Below are 15,478 nucleotides of genomic sequence, written 5' to 3' on the forward strand. Positions count from 1 at the left end.
TAACAGGGTCTGAAGCATCTTCTAAGACCATTCTGGACAAGACAAAGTTTGTAATTCAATTTATTGTATGCTTCCCCCTAATTTGTATGTTCAAGAGACAACTCAGATTCTCAGCATCATCAGTTATTTGTGCTGACTTCCAACAGGACGTGATCCAGTTTCTTATGTTGTTTTGGTTTGATTTTCTTGTAACAGCACTAGCTACATCTAGGTTTGCAGACAACATAAGCTACTTCCATCAGAGCTACGATCTGTGTCACACTCTCGGAATCCCAGTAATATGAAGGCTAAAAACGTGTAATTATGTTATCCACTACCTCAGCCCACTCTTCTCAACAGCGTGTCCAGTGAATTTCAACACTGGTGAAGGTGTCAAATGCATGACAGCCATCTTGAACTATACACCTGAGGCCTGGCTGGCAGTTCATTTCATTTGTGTAACAAGTCTACATAGAAAATACCAGCATCATTTTTCTACTAAGCGTTTCATGCCTTCCACAGTCATAAAACAGACTTAGGCAAATCACTCAATAAAGAAACAATAGCAAGATATAATTTGTAGCTGATTATAATGAGTTGCTAATTTGGTTATTACTGGAAGCTATTTTACCTCTGAACAGACCAAGTTTTTAATACAGAATTAAGCCACTAACAGTTAAAAAACCCTTTACTCAGAATGTTCCCTAAGAGCTGCCTAGAAATAGGTGAACAGCACCTCATTTCCACTCTCTAAAACAATAGAGGGTTAATAAAAATAAAGACACCAGGACCCCTAAAAGCAAATAGTCGTATTGGAAAAATGCAAGCGCTACACCTTAACAATTTCACTGTTTATGGATCAAGCAATCTGTTTTGAGCCTGCACAATACAAGTAGTTCAGCAAAGCATTAACTTCAGAGACTAACAGTAATTATTCTACCTTTAAAAAGTCTTCTACAGCACTTGATCCCTAGAGCACTTAAATGCAGAAACCAATATCCTGACATTGAATTTGTGGATTCCTGTATTCTCTATTCATAGAGCTCTCTCCTTGAATGCAGAGACTGTACTGAAAAATTATCAATTTCTCTGACCCCGTGTTTCTATTTTACAGCAATTCAGGGCATGTCTTTCAGGCTTCTACATAGGATTGTGCTTGGTCCATCCTGGCTTAAATTAGTGGTGTAAAACCCTAAGAGTTACAGATTTAGCTACAAACCAAATGGAAAAATCAGGTAGTCCAAAGTCACTATGTTAATTCATAGCCTAGAGCTGTCATGGTATAGAGCTGCTTTCTAACTTGTGCTGGAATTAAGACTCCTCTGAGCTTTCAAAAGGTTACTACAAAGCAGGAGGTACCCTGGCACTCTTGTGTCAAGTGATTCTGAAAGATCTGTTCCTCAAGAGCTTGGCAATTCAAAGGGCACATGATGGGCTGATCTAGCTGCACAACTGACTGACCAGAGCACATCAAGCTTTAGAGGATACACAGGGTTGAATAAAAGCTTTTTAATGCCATTCAAGGGAAGATTGTTGTGAACTGAATATACCTGGAAGGCCTGCTCTAGGGAGATACAAAGCTATTTTTTACAAAAAGATGTCCAGGGAGCAAAGGGTGTTATATTAATTCACTTCAACTATGACCATTTCAAGGGAGGTAGACATTAATTTATGATGGCTTTTATTTAGAGAAAAGGAAAATGAGGCTGCCCGAAAGCACAAATGGGAGTGAGACATCAAATGTCACTGAGATTTAAATGCCAACTAGCTGACCCCCTTTCTCCTGACCACCCTCCAAAAAACCCCAACAAAAAACCCCACCACCCCATCTCCCCATAACAGATGAATTAATTTTTGTTAATAACGAAAGAAATAAAGGGACAATTTAATCAGAGGAGGAAGGAGTGATAATTTTAAGTCAGTCATGGCTTTTTGACAAGTCATTAGCCTAAGATCATGAGCCATTATTTCCAGACACCGCAACTACCACTGACAGTCACAAGGTTATGGCAAACATCGCTCAAAAAACCCCCACTGTAAAACAATCCATTTCTTTATTGAAATGTTTGTATGTGGGAGCATATCAAACCCATATTCCTCCTACCATAAATGAACCAAACATTTTAATGTCAGTAACATTCTACCCTGACCCTGTCTCCTGGTCTGTGTTACTTGGAGTCCTCAAGTGTCCAGGTATTCTTACCTTTACGCCATGGCCAACATCATCCAGCACCGTGTAGTCTATAGGTTTTCGAATATACCTTACAGGACGTTCCATGTTCGCTGGCGCTATAATTTTGTGAGTTCTCGATGTGTTCTTATTGGTCGTCAAAATGCCTATCTCTCTGCGAGCGACCTTTTCTTTATGGATGTCCACAGTCTAGATTAAAAACAAGAAAGTATGGGTTTCTTTAGGCATTTGCTGTTTTCTTTACAGAGCTATCCACATGTTTAGGCTTCACTGTAAGACAAAGAGTCTGAACGGAGTTAATACTGCAGGAAGAATGCCAGTTTATTGACGAAATGAGTTTAATCTACATGAACATTGTTTGAAAATTACACTTTAATGAAATAACCAATATTAATAATAAAATTAAAATTATATATTACTGCTTTGACACTCCAAAGACACTATGTAGATACAGTACTCGCAGATTAACCCTCAGTTCTCATGACTGACACTAATAATAAATTACTCCAACTCCACAGCTGGGAAACCAGGACAGACAAGCTAAGCAATTTGCCCACAGCCCCAGAGGGGGACTAAGCTTGGGAAGTCTGTGCGGTAATTTCTTTCAGCAAAGCCATCAGTGCATATCAGAGTAAGAGTCTGCATAGGGAAGGGCTAATTTCAGCACTGAGGCTAGTTTCAGACATACTGTTTATAGCAGCTTTACTAAAAGAATAAAACAGAGTCTTAACGATGCAAGTAAAGGAATATAAAAATATGCTGAGCTTCATAATTTTATTAGGAAATACCTAAAGAGACAAAGAAAGGTCAGTCCAGCAGTTCGTGAAGGAGCAAACTAAGCTTCACATAACAGACACATGCTTCTACATGCACTATAACCACCATTTAAACCCTAGCTGAAGGCGAACAAGTACAAATCAAGCATCAGATGCCATAGGAAGTCTCACTTCTAGGAAGCCTATTTCAAGATTCAGGGACTGAATTTACTTGTTTACCTACTAGAACCTCAGGATCTCATTGCAGGAGATGGTATCTGACAAAAAACACCACTCTAAGTGACTCTGAACAAAACCTATCAAGCCACCACTTTTTCCACTAAGGAAAATAATTCTTAGTCTGTAAGCATCAATTCCTCCTGGAGAGACTGTCATAGAAACAGAGAGTCAAGGTTCAGAAAGAAAGAGAAATCCTCATCCATCAGTACTCGTTTAGGTACGTCTCTAGAAATGGCCTAATCTAAAGTGGATATTGTGATGTGCAAGGTTTTGTTTAGTGAAGCAGAGTCAAAGATGAAGCACAAAATTAGTTTATATTTCACTCTACTTCTATACGAGGCAAGATGAAAAAAGCAAGGTAAGCATCCAGGAAATGACCATTTCTGGGAAAGCCAGCATTCAGTGTTCAGAGTTCACTATGAAATGCCTTCAATTGAACTGGTTTTTTCATTAACTGGTGCACATGCTCAAATAATCTTAAATTCTCCAGAGTAAGTATAGAAAGAAATAAAATCCTCCTTAACAGCTTTGATACATGGCATTGCAGATTACAAGTGGGAACACAAGTGGAGAAGCACCTAAAAGCAGTGATATCAAGCAAGCTTGTTTTCACAGCTTAAAGCTAAATAACAGACAACTTGTAACATCGCAAAAGGTTCTTTTATGTTGGAAGCACGCAGAATCTTAATAGAAATAAGAGCTGTGATTTTCCAGAGCAATGCAAGACATTAAATGTGTATGTCTGCATTAGCTTATTTGGAATAAGTTAATTAAATATCCCAATAAAGCTTTGGAGCAAGCTTTATTGTTCTAAATACTCATGCTCTGAAAAATCCCAAAGTCAGGAATAAAAAGCACCTTTCCAAATGAGACAATCCTAGACATCAAGCATTTACCCCTACATCAGTATCGAATACCAGCCACTGACCCACCCTCACTGGCAGCCAATTTCACAGACACAGAGCGCAGACTGAAGAACAAGACTACCCGTATTTCTTCAACTCCAGGTATTATTTGTTCTTTTCCTTTTAATGACTAAAATATACATGTTAGTTCTGCCTTTTAGTTTGCTTTCAGCAAGATCAAGAACCATTATGAGTGCTGTGCTACATGTTCCTAGATCATGTCTCTTCCAATTCTTCTGTACAACCTGAACTCTTCTGTTCAATGATACTACCAGGTCTCAAACTATCTTACAGAACTCTTTAATAATACACAACTCTTCATGTTTTGTAATACATGAGCACTGCATAGGTGAAAAAAAACTTTATTTAGAGTCACCAAAACAACATAGCAACATGGGAGGCTGAGGAGAACATCAATTTAAGGCACATACCACAATGTTTTAAAAGAGGGTATTTTAAAATACTACTATGCCCCTTGAAATAAATCCATGTTTCTACTTCACAGAATCTGTTGTTACTAATAAATTCATTTTTTGTTCAGTAGATGGACAAAAATGCATCTTTACACTAACAGTTCTCTCAACGTTGATGTCAAAAGAAAAAAGAAACAAAGCAAAACAAAGCCCTTCACAGTACAAAAAGATTATTCTTCTCTTAGCAGGTAGTCCATGAAGACTGACTTTTCCTCCCTGCAATGAACAATGAAAATTCCATAAATGACTAGAGCAGAGGATAAGAAATTCCAGGAACAGATGCTGTACCATACATGCTTTGGAAAATGACTTGAGTAATCTTGCAACAAATTCGTGTTAACAGAAAAAAACCCTTAGAACAGGAAAAGAGCATATATTAATTATATCAGACAGTTTATCCAAAATTAAATATTGAGCAGTGATTTGTAAAGTCTTTCCAAGGTTTTCAGTCATGTAAACCAAGCAAAGAGAAGACTATCTGTATAACAGTGCAGGGCCAGCAATTTCTGGCACAGATGTAAATCTTGAATGGCATGCAGACAGGCCTGTGCAAGAGACTAATTTGCTGTTCAAAGCAAATGAGACTGCAACTCTTACCACATCTGGTGCACTGGAAAAGCAAGGCGGTATTTTGCCCCTATGCAAAGCAAAGGCTCCCAGCATATGCTTCGCCCAGAGCAATATGCTGCCCATCAGCTATTAGACAGCATCTTGCTTCTTCAAGAAGGAATGACTTCTTCTAGATCTATAAAGACTGCATGTTATTAATTATTATGTGATCATTATGCAAAACAAAGCACATAACAGTTGTTCTTTTTTGTATTTTTATTTATATCTATTTGCTTGATGTTGATGTGAAAGTTTATTCTTTAGTCATAAGCAATGCTTTTCACTTCCAAATGAGGAAAAACCTAAAATATAAGCAATTTTTAGCAGGATAGCATAGCTATCCAGCTAGACAACAGTTAATTCCCAAGAGAGACAAGCCACATATACCAGGTAACTGCCAAACTAGACCATTCTCAAAGCTCTGGCCACACTTGGCACCTGTAGCTATGAGTAAGTGTCTGCTCTGATATGGTAACAAGACAGCTAAACAGTAGTTAGCTTGTGATTTCACGCACAAAACCTACTTTTAAACATCAAAGATGGAGAGCAGCAAAGTATGGCAAACTGGCTTGGGTTAACACAGGTTAACAAGCACTAGCAAACAGTCAGACCACATTCAAGTATGCATGGCCTATGCTGAAACATAAATATGCAGCATAATTTAAAATTTGGGGAATAGGAATAGGATTCTCACTCCTAGACAACATAATCCAGCAGGAAAAAGTCCAGCATTGTACTGAATTGGAGAAGAGGGAGAAGACAGCCCTTCCAAAAGCACGTTTCCTTTGGGAAGCAAATTTAAACTAAACCATCAAACAAACCCGTTTGCCATTATAACTGGGTGCTAGGGACCATGCCAGCTATTCCCAGAAGCAAAATTAAGCTTGGAGGTTGAAAGAACTGTTAATGATTAGCTGCCTCCACTATCTGTCTGCTTCAAACCATATGAAAAAAAAACAAAACTCCAACAGTTGATCAACAGGATGTAGAGTTAAAATTTAACTGTTTGCTTCCTCAGAAGTAGCCTCAAGGCCAAGTGCAGCACAGCAATGATACAGCAAATAGTTGTTCTTTTCTCTTCTTTTTCTGTGCTGCAGATACCGCTCTACCCATATGCTACAGTGTGCAATCCCAGGACAAACACTTTACAAGAAATAGAGACTGCAGTACATTTGGCCAAGCTAATTTGAGGATATCTAAATAATTCAATAAAGCCCGCTTATATAGGGATATTTAAAAAAAAAAAAAAAAAGAAAAACAACTTCAAGCTTTGACAATCTTTTTAATCCTGAACTGCTGCAACTCAAATTTATGAGCCAGATACTCACACAGCCACTGCTTCTCTCACTAAATGCACACACAGCTGGTGAAGAGCAGGGGAAAAAAAGGAAAAAAAAAAAAAAGTCTATCAAATCAACTCAGCTAACCAGGTACTGCCAACTTCAGGCTGTCCTGAAGGACAAGACAACTCACTACACTAATAGCACAGACTTACACCAAGCAAATAGCCTTTAGATTTGTGTCAAATTAACTGACACTCCTGAAGCGTTGTGCAGGAAAACTCCACTTCAGCTTTCCTACTCTGCTCCTCCCCAGTTCCTCAAGAATGAAGCTGTAACAGCACACTCACTCCCCGGGCAGAGGGGACAGGAGAAGCGCTGTGTGGTGCTGCACAGCCATCTTACCAGCAAGCCGGAAAATAGGTGCTAGGCTTTTGGGAAGCGTGAAGTAACAGTTAGGGGAGGGAAGAACAGCTGCCCAGACCTCAGCAGTGAAAATGGTGGCTATCAGGTAAAAACAGCAGACAAACAAAGCCCCCCCAAAAGAGAGTCTGGGATACCGTGTAGGAAGCTACAAATGAAAAAATACACCACCACCACTCCCCGCCAAAAAAAAAAAAAAAAAAAATCTAACACTTTCATCCATGAATTTGAGGATGAGTGAAAAGGCACTTCAAGGGCATTTCCTTGATTTAAAAATCTAAAACACATTAGACAAAGAAAAAAAATCTTAAAATTACACCGCCATTTTTACTGACAGTTTTTCAGGCCATTTCAAGCAACGGTTTTAAGCACTTTTATTTTCACATCATGAATGTCCTTCAAACAAACGTCCTGTGCTGCACAGAGCTGCAAGTCGGAAACTTTTCGATTTCTCCCTAGGCTCACTCAGACAAGAAGGAACATAGCCTCAAACTCCACAGGCTTCCCCAGGCTGCTACTTTAGAGAAAGCGAGGAGAAAAGGAAGGCTGAACAACTTGTTATTAGTAACAGCCTTCTGTAATTTTGACATTGTTTCCGTTTTTCACTTTTTGAGTGTGTGATTGAATATAGGGTTAGGTCTGTTACTGACACTTTATTTCAAAAAAATAAAGCCCTGGTTACAGAGTAGTCAGTGTTCTACGTATCTAAATGTTAGCAGAATACATCAGAATTACTTTATACAAGCAAAACCACAGACTTACCAGCCACGCACGCAGCATGACCTGCTACCACTTCCCACCACCATCTTCCTGGCATACTTGGTGTGATCACGCTTACTGAGTCTCAGTAACCTGTTCTGCACAAAGTTGATGCTGTACTTCCCAAAAGTAATCTGTTCCATACTTCAAGTACTGTGTGCAGTTTGAGATGCCTCAATACAAGAAGGACATCAAACTATTAGCGTGTGTCCAGAGGAGGGCGACCAAGGTGGTAAAAGGTCTCGAGGGCAAGACTTACGAGGAGCCGCTGAGGTCACTTGGTTTGTTCAGCTTGGAGAAGAGGGGGCTGAGGTGTGACCTCATCACAGTCTACAGCTTCCTGAAGGCGGGCAGCAGAGAGGGAGGTGCTGATCTCCTGTCTCTGGTGACCAGCGATAGGACATGAGGAAATGGAATGAAGCTGCATCAGGGGAAGTTCAGATTGGGCATTAGGAAAAGGTTCTTCACTGAGAGGGTGGTTGGTCACTGGAACAGGCTCCCCAGGGAAGTGGTCATGGCACCAAGTCTGTCAGAGTTCAAGGAGCTCCTGGATGACGCCCTTAGCCATATGGTTTAGTTTTAGGTAGTCCTGCGAGGAGCAGGGAGTTGGACTCGATGATCCTTATGGGTCCCTTCCAGCATGAGATTATTCTATGTTAAAGCCAGCATTATTGAAAGGCAAGTTAATGGAAAGAACAGTATTTAATTCATTCTATATCTGAGAGCAGTGAAATTCCTTTAACCAAAGGGCATTATTAGCAGTATAAGAGAAGAGAATGGCATAAGAAAAAAAAATGTAAAATTTCTAGACAAAGACAAGCCAATTAGAATACTAGATTTGATGTATCAAGTTAGGCTAGCAATTCGTCAAATATGGTATCTCCTTTCAGCAGAAACTGTGCCTGATGCTACACAAAACACTGGGCAAAGACGCAGGTTTCAGATTGAACCTAGTCAGTAAAACTGTGCAATACATGGAACAGTGAGTGGTGTAGAGAAAGGAGTTTAGTTTCCTTCCTCAACCTCTGGGACAATTGTCTGGATTCAAAGCTTACTTGTTTATGTTTGAGTACCAAAGGTAAGATCTATTCTACTACCTGTAAAAATGAGCCACAGCTTCAGATTTAGTTGCTCATAGCAGTAAAATACATAGATAATTGAATATTACAAACATTGTAACAAACACCAACAAACACTTTCTAGTAAATACACATGTTCTGTTAAGTACTACAAGCTCATACACCCAGACCATAAATTGTATTGTTAACCAAAGGAAACAAACACTAAGGTGCTTTCAGCATCCTTTAATAAAGAAAAAAACCCAAACTCTCACTCTTTGCAATTTGTTCCTAGACCCAGCTTTAATACTAGCCCTTACTGTCATTCTCTAAAACTGCAGATTTCACTGTCTTGCTATATAGCTTACACAATAAGCCTCCCTGAAATAAAAAAAAAAATCTGATGAGACTAAGAACATTAACCTGTTCTGTTTTAGAAATACAGATTTATCCCACTGCTACTTCCATAAAGAAAGCATATTTAATAAGACTTTTTAAATAAATGAGTTATGGTTAATTGAATAACAGCACTGAAGAGATCCTGGGCAACGCACATGGTACAGGCTACCTGCAAGGAAGCCAGTCTGACCTACAAAAAGGACAATAAAATCCCCAGCTTTAATGAGCTCAGCCAGCTCTAGCTAGCTTCTTCAGGGAGAGCATTATTTTATGCTGTTATTTTGTGAAGGAAATTGAAAAGAAAATTTAGTATATTCAACACAGTGAAACATGAACATATTTACACTGCAAGAGAAATATTCTACAGAAAAGATCAATTACAGGTTCAAGGCACATCAGACAAGAAAAAGCATAAGTGAGTAACTTTAGTGTTTTAAGACATCACGTACAATCAGATGTACAACATTATAAATTATATCTTTCATTAAGTTTTGATGAAAGTGCAAGTAACTTAAGTATTTGACTTGATTACTATTGTTTATATATTGTCTGATCCCCATCAAGTTAGTGTTCAAGAAACTGAAGAATTTACCTACAGAAATAAAATAATTTATTTCCATCTCTCGTCCAGGAGAGTCCAAGTGGTAAGCAAGCCTCACTGGAGATGCAGAGAGCAGAGCACCAGTGCAACTGGCACCATTCACCCTTGTTTATCCATCATGCACACACTCATTTATCCCATGGGGATCTTCTCCAAGGTATGAGGCTCTACTGGCATTGGGAATTATAACTGTCAATTCCATTTACTGGAAATAGTTTGAATACCCCAGTTGTGTCTGCACCAACTCAGTTATAGGCTAAACCCAGGCAGTTTTGTGGGCATCTGCCTCTTGCCAGTTCTTCAGCACAGACATCTGGTTAAGTTAACCAACATCTGAGCAGCATACAAAAAACCTGAAATAAACTTTGACAGAAGCACTGCCCTGTTATCAGTGACTGGTGGGACCAATCCTATCTCTAAGGTAGAAGACTGATGCAACCTTTTATCCTGCCCAGTTAGCCATCAGTTGTGTGAAATTCAAGTCCCTAGTTAGCTTAGAACTAATCTTCATCTGAAGGTACTATACTAGAAGCTTTATACTGGTTATCTTTCACAGCAAAAAGGGGAAAGGTCCTCCTTACCATCCTCCCTCAAGAGATGAATTCAAGACATCTTTAACGGCCCCTTGGATAATCAGCAGAATCAAGTCTGCTAAGGTACTGTCAACTTCTCAGTCAATCCACAGAAGAAAGCTAGCAACAAGCAAGAGTTGCTAGAGGAGAAGAAAAAAAAAAAAAAAAAGGTGCTTTTTTTCAGTTCCTCAAATTCTTGTAAGAGTATAAGGATTTCAAGGTTTTATTATTTCACATATACAGTCCTTCAATTCAATTTTCACTAAGGCTAAAAGTCAGTTGCCTGAACACCAGTGTCTAATGTTGTCTGAGAAGCCTCAGAATATCCTGCCATGCCTTCTGAAGCTGCACCATGAAAGACAGGTCTCCTGTCACCTCTGAAGCATTTAGACATTTAAGTTTCACCTTGTGTGTTTGCTTGGTATGTGGTGCTGGCAATGTAGGAGGCAACTGAAATAGATTTAAAAGTTGTATTTTCAGAGCCGCAAATCCAGCAATGTTTTCTTGTAGGTTCATAGGTGAAAGTTTCTCACACATTCCCTTCAGCATACAGACAAGTTGCAATAGTAGGACAGGCTCTCCAGAAAGTTTAATCTCCTGAAGTCCTGGTAAATTCAGGCCTCTTAAGGTAAAAGGCTAGAGGAGCCAGATAAGCCATGTCTCATGTAATCTGATATCTCACCTTCCTTTTCCTGCAGAGAGGGCTCACAGTCAAGAGCTTTGATAGATTAACACAATGAACTAAGGCCATCAACACATATACAGCAACTTGCACAGTCTATATAAAATGTTCGCCATCATCAGGGGGGGAAAGGCACAAGACAGAACAAAGGAAAAATAATGAAAGAAAGACTAAGTCCTATTTCCAGAGGTAACATGTATGTAAATGCACACATTTTTTTATACATTTATATACATAAACCATATATATATTTAATACATCTATAAAAACAGAATGCTAACAATGCATTTTACTAGTATCATCCAATGTTGGGGGGGTTGAAAAGTGGTGATTGTGTTTTTTATTTTGACAGTTTGTCTCTGTACTTCTTCAATTATGTCTGGACGCAGATTATATGCCAGTTAAGTCAAGGGCTAGCTCCACAGGATTAAAGAATTTAAATCTTTTTCTTTAGCAGATTTTCTCAGATTCTCCTAGTAATCGCCTTCAGCATGAAGCAGACCAGATTTCAGCAAAGGTTTCGAGATATTTTCTACCTTTACATAAGTATTTTTCCTGGGATATCAGGACAGTTGGGGGGGAGGCATGTCAGGGAGGGAAGTATACCATTGGCATCCCATTTACTCAGGACAGTTTGCTTGCTGTATGGTTTTAGAATTCAGAAGCACAGAACGTAAAACACACACATAGTCCATAGCATATCCTGCTCCATAATTCTGTTTCTTAAGCTGTACCAATTTCCATGCAAGGCATACTTAACAGAAAATTGATTCCTGACCAACAGAACATGTGCTTGCAAGTGTTAAAATACTCATATGACTTAAAAAAAAGAGTGGGAGCATTGATAATCCTCATTAAAATCAAGAAGCTGAAAACAAGAGCTATAGAAACAGGCTTAAAGCTTACTGGCCATAGACAAATAGTATCAGCTTTAGCCCGCTTGCTTTTATGAAACGGGAAGACTTCCAAAAGGAACACTAGGATTCACTGAGAACTGGATTCAAAGACCCCAATTTCCAAAACACAATCTGTGAAGTGGCACATACACCTATACAACTGCACTGAAAAGGGCAGGGAAGAGAGGTCTGTTTAGCTAAAGGATTATTCATATAGATGTTTTTCGGAGTACCCTATTGGCAAATCTAGTCACACATTCTCCTGGAGAAACTGAGCAGAAAGGGGCCATGCACAAAGGGGACATGGGGCAAGGACAGACCAGAGGCACTGGGAGCAGGTGTATGATATTCTAGGACAAGAATCAGAGCAAAGAAACCAGCCCACTCATCCAAGAGCCAGACTTCAGTTCATGCCTGATCTTTCTTTCCTGGTGCCAAGTGGAAATGGGAGGACTGCTATGGAGGACACGTATTCATCCTTCAGACAGGACAGAAGGAAAAAAGCTTCTCACGTTATTCTGCAACGGCTACTTCAGAGTGTGTTCATGCAAGATGCTGAGAACATAAAATGGAGCAGCTGAGGAAATCAGTAAGTCTCGCCTGTGAAATGCCACCTCACAGAATTAGGCTCTATAAATGAGGAGTATCTATGGAGAAGATACAAGGGCATCTCATCACACCCTCACCTCCTGCCCCCCACCTTCTCCAGCTGAAAGGAAGATGTCAACACAGAGCATAAGGAAGGGAGGTCCGCAGCAGTATCTTTGGGAACAGGGAGAGGGATGTGGAAAGGAAGACTGGCAGATGGCAACTGAAGGCAAATGGAGTGTAAGTCCTACAGAGGAAGAGATTTTTAGCAGCTCTACAGAGGTCCTCATTGTGGAAAGAAAACAGTTAAGGCAACAGTCATCCCTCCTCCCTGTTGCATTGGTGAAATGCCAGAAGCACTTTGCTAAAGTTCACATAAGCATGGGGGAAATGGAACTTCAAACATCTGGAGTATGGAGGTCAGACAGTGCTGCAGAAGCAGCTGGCCCTGCACGCAGGAGGCGGTTGTCTGCTGGGATGTCAGTCAAGTGAAGGGAAGAGGTGGGATGGCTCTGTGGCTAAGAGCAAGAGCCTGGAAAACGGCAGATTGAAGCTCTATTCCTGGCTCTGCCAGACTTCCTGCGCTACGCCAAGCAAGTCGCTTTGCTGCTCGGGCCAGCTTCTCAGAGCTGCCCACCTGCAGCAGCTTTGAGAATAGACATAGACAGAGCGTAGGTGGGCACAGGTATAGGCAATGCTGCCATAGCTGTCTGCTCTGAGCACAGTGAAACACAGTGACAAAGATACCCAAGATTTCTCTGTAAAACAGCTTCCACCAATGTTTTTAATTGAGACTGAAAATGCAGAAGTGAGTTACGGATCATACTTCCTGTGCTTTGGCAAACCCTACTGCATATTTTAACCATTTGAGCAAACCAAATGTACATACACTTCAATAAGAACTGCGTTGTGAACATTACTCATTTAAAAAAAAAAGACAAGCCCTCCAATGACCTCTGATGCATGTTCTTGGGGAGTACAACATGAATTTTTGCATTCTAGCTAACTTTTTTTTGGTCTTTCAAGTTTAGCTGCTAGTTCAATTCCCTCTTCAAGAGTCTGAGTATAATAAACAGGTAGAAAAAAATGTATCACTAATGTAGATCTCTGTGGGAGGACACAGAGAAGGGGAGATGGAGAAATTATTTGCAATTATCTTCCACCTGCCTCCTAAAGTCTGTGGCTTTTCAGCATCAAAAGCTGGGAGCAGGGGGAGAGAAGTAGCTTGCACGGTGATATTCCCTGTTCTAACACAAATACCCGATCACTCCAGAATACGCTTTCCAGTATTTGATGGAGATTCAGCTGTGGTCGAACACCACACACCGCCACTTCACAACCACTATACGACGGGAAGTACAGCCCCAGCTCTGCATCAGATCAAAACCACAGCGCGTGGCAAATTCATGATTGCTAACCATCCACTTGAGTTTCATGCTGTGTAACAAACACCTTTTTGAAGGACAGTTCTCTTACTCAGTCCTCCCTCTGCCCCCCCTCATCTTCCCTTCACCAAGAGAGGATTCTGACAAGGGAACTACCAAGGTACATTCCCTCTCCTCTAGTGAGCTGTAGATGTTCTACACAGTGAACTCAATAGACGTTTCAATGATTAACTAACACCAGTTGCATTGCTAATACAAGTTTCCAGAGGAAAAAACTATCTAAATGGAACCAAAGACTTATTAATTATATTTGAACACAAGCCAGAAACGCAAAAATCTGCTGATTAAAAACAGTCTTTAAAATAGAAGACACTTCAAAAGAGAAGTGTTTCAAGTGTACAATCCTACTGATTGATTTTGACAGAACAACATTTGGGATGTGCAGTCATAACATGTTACGTTTGTATTCAGTCTTAAAAAGCAGATAAATGCTTTCGATTATGCAAAGTCAAAATCCCAACTGTATGTGTGAGTATTTCAGTACCTGAAATTAGATTTTAGTCATTTCAGATTTCTTTTTCGCTGGGTGTTCCTCAAGATATGAATGCATGAGCAGGCTCATTAAAAAAAAAAAAAAAAAAAAATAGAAGAAACAAAATATGCTTATGCAAGCTCCCACATGAGAGTTTCAGCATTTTTAAGTGGCTGAATGAGTCCCTCTCTTCCTTACTGGAAGCAATGCACTTGTCTAGAATTAAACAAAACATACAAATCTAAATATATTCTTGACTGAAGGAAAGCACAAAGACAGAAAGGAAAAATTAAACAGCTTCTTCAGTAGTTTGGACTCACTAAAGAACCACCATGGGAGCAGAACAAAACTGTATGTCAAACGAAAAGCATTTTGTGTGCCAAAAAAAGCAACTTCATAGGAGATGAACATGTGCAATTGCAAAGAGCACTGCAGGTGGCTGAAAAGGAAACCATCTAAAAAAAGCCTATAAAAAAATAAACTCAACAGAACAAGTTTGAACTTTCTGAAAGTTTGTCTGAGGTAAGAAATTGATAAAGCTGGAATAACGACAGGCCAGAATGCTCATGCCTGAACAAAAAACAAACAAACAAACAAGCAAAAAAAACCAAAGCCAAACCCCTCACATTTAGTTGTAACTGGGGGGGGGAACACACCAAAAGAAGTAAGCTAACATAGCCTTAGCTTTAATTTATCACCTCTTTAGTGCTTTAGTTTATCACCTCTATAGCAAAAATAAAATATTTTCCAACAATAAAGGTTTTTTTTACGTGGTTGGGATAGTGGATTTATTGCATATCTCAAAATAATCATAATGCTAAAGAATAACAAAACTCCCACATAAAGCCTATTCTGATTTGTCACATGTACTTACTTGAAAGTTTTCTAAATTAATTTCCAGGCACATACTTTTCTTAAAAACAAAACAAAACAAAAAACCAACGAACAACCCAAACCCAACAAAACACACAAGCAAAAGCCCCACATACATGCACACAAAAATTCCTCTCCCAAGCAGCCCCTTTCTCCATGTGAACTCACGGCCTGTGAGGTGTCTGAGATTGACAGTCCTGGGACAGATTGTTTCCCTAAGACATAAAACAGGGACAATATATGTGGAAATGATGCTGAGTATCCTTTAGCCACCTGCC

General features: G+C 39.6%; 1 protein-coding gene across 12 annotated transcripts in view; it reads right to left on the reverse strand.

The window, feature by feature from the left end:
• ABI1 (abl interactor 1) overlaps nucleotides 1–15,478 on the reverse strand; it is an 82,231-nt gene that overhangs the window by 27,527 nt on the left and 39,226 nt on the right. For all 12 annotated transcript variants that reach the window (XM_087777273.1, XM_087777281.1, XM_087777291.1 and 9 more), the window contains exon 3: nucleotides 2,183–2,359. In XM_087777273.1, the coding sequence (XP_087633399.1) occupies nucleotides 2,183–2,359 (177 nt within the window). The remainder of the gene's footprint in view (nucleotides 1–2,182; nucleotides 2,360–15,478) is intronic.

The sequence above is a fragment of the Nipponia nippon genome, unplaced genomic scaffold (assembly GCF_047370975.1).
Source record: "Nipponia nippon isolate SJK-2023a ecotype South Korea unplaced genomic scaffold, ASM4737097v1 scaffold_1, whole genome shotgun sequence".
In the NCBI taxonomy this organism is placed as follows: Eukaryota; Metazoa; Chordata; class Aves; order Pelecaniformes; family Threskiornithidae; genus Nipponia; species Nipponia nippon.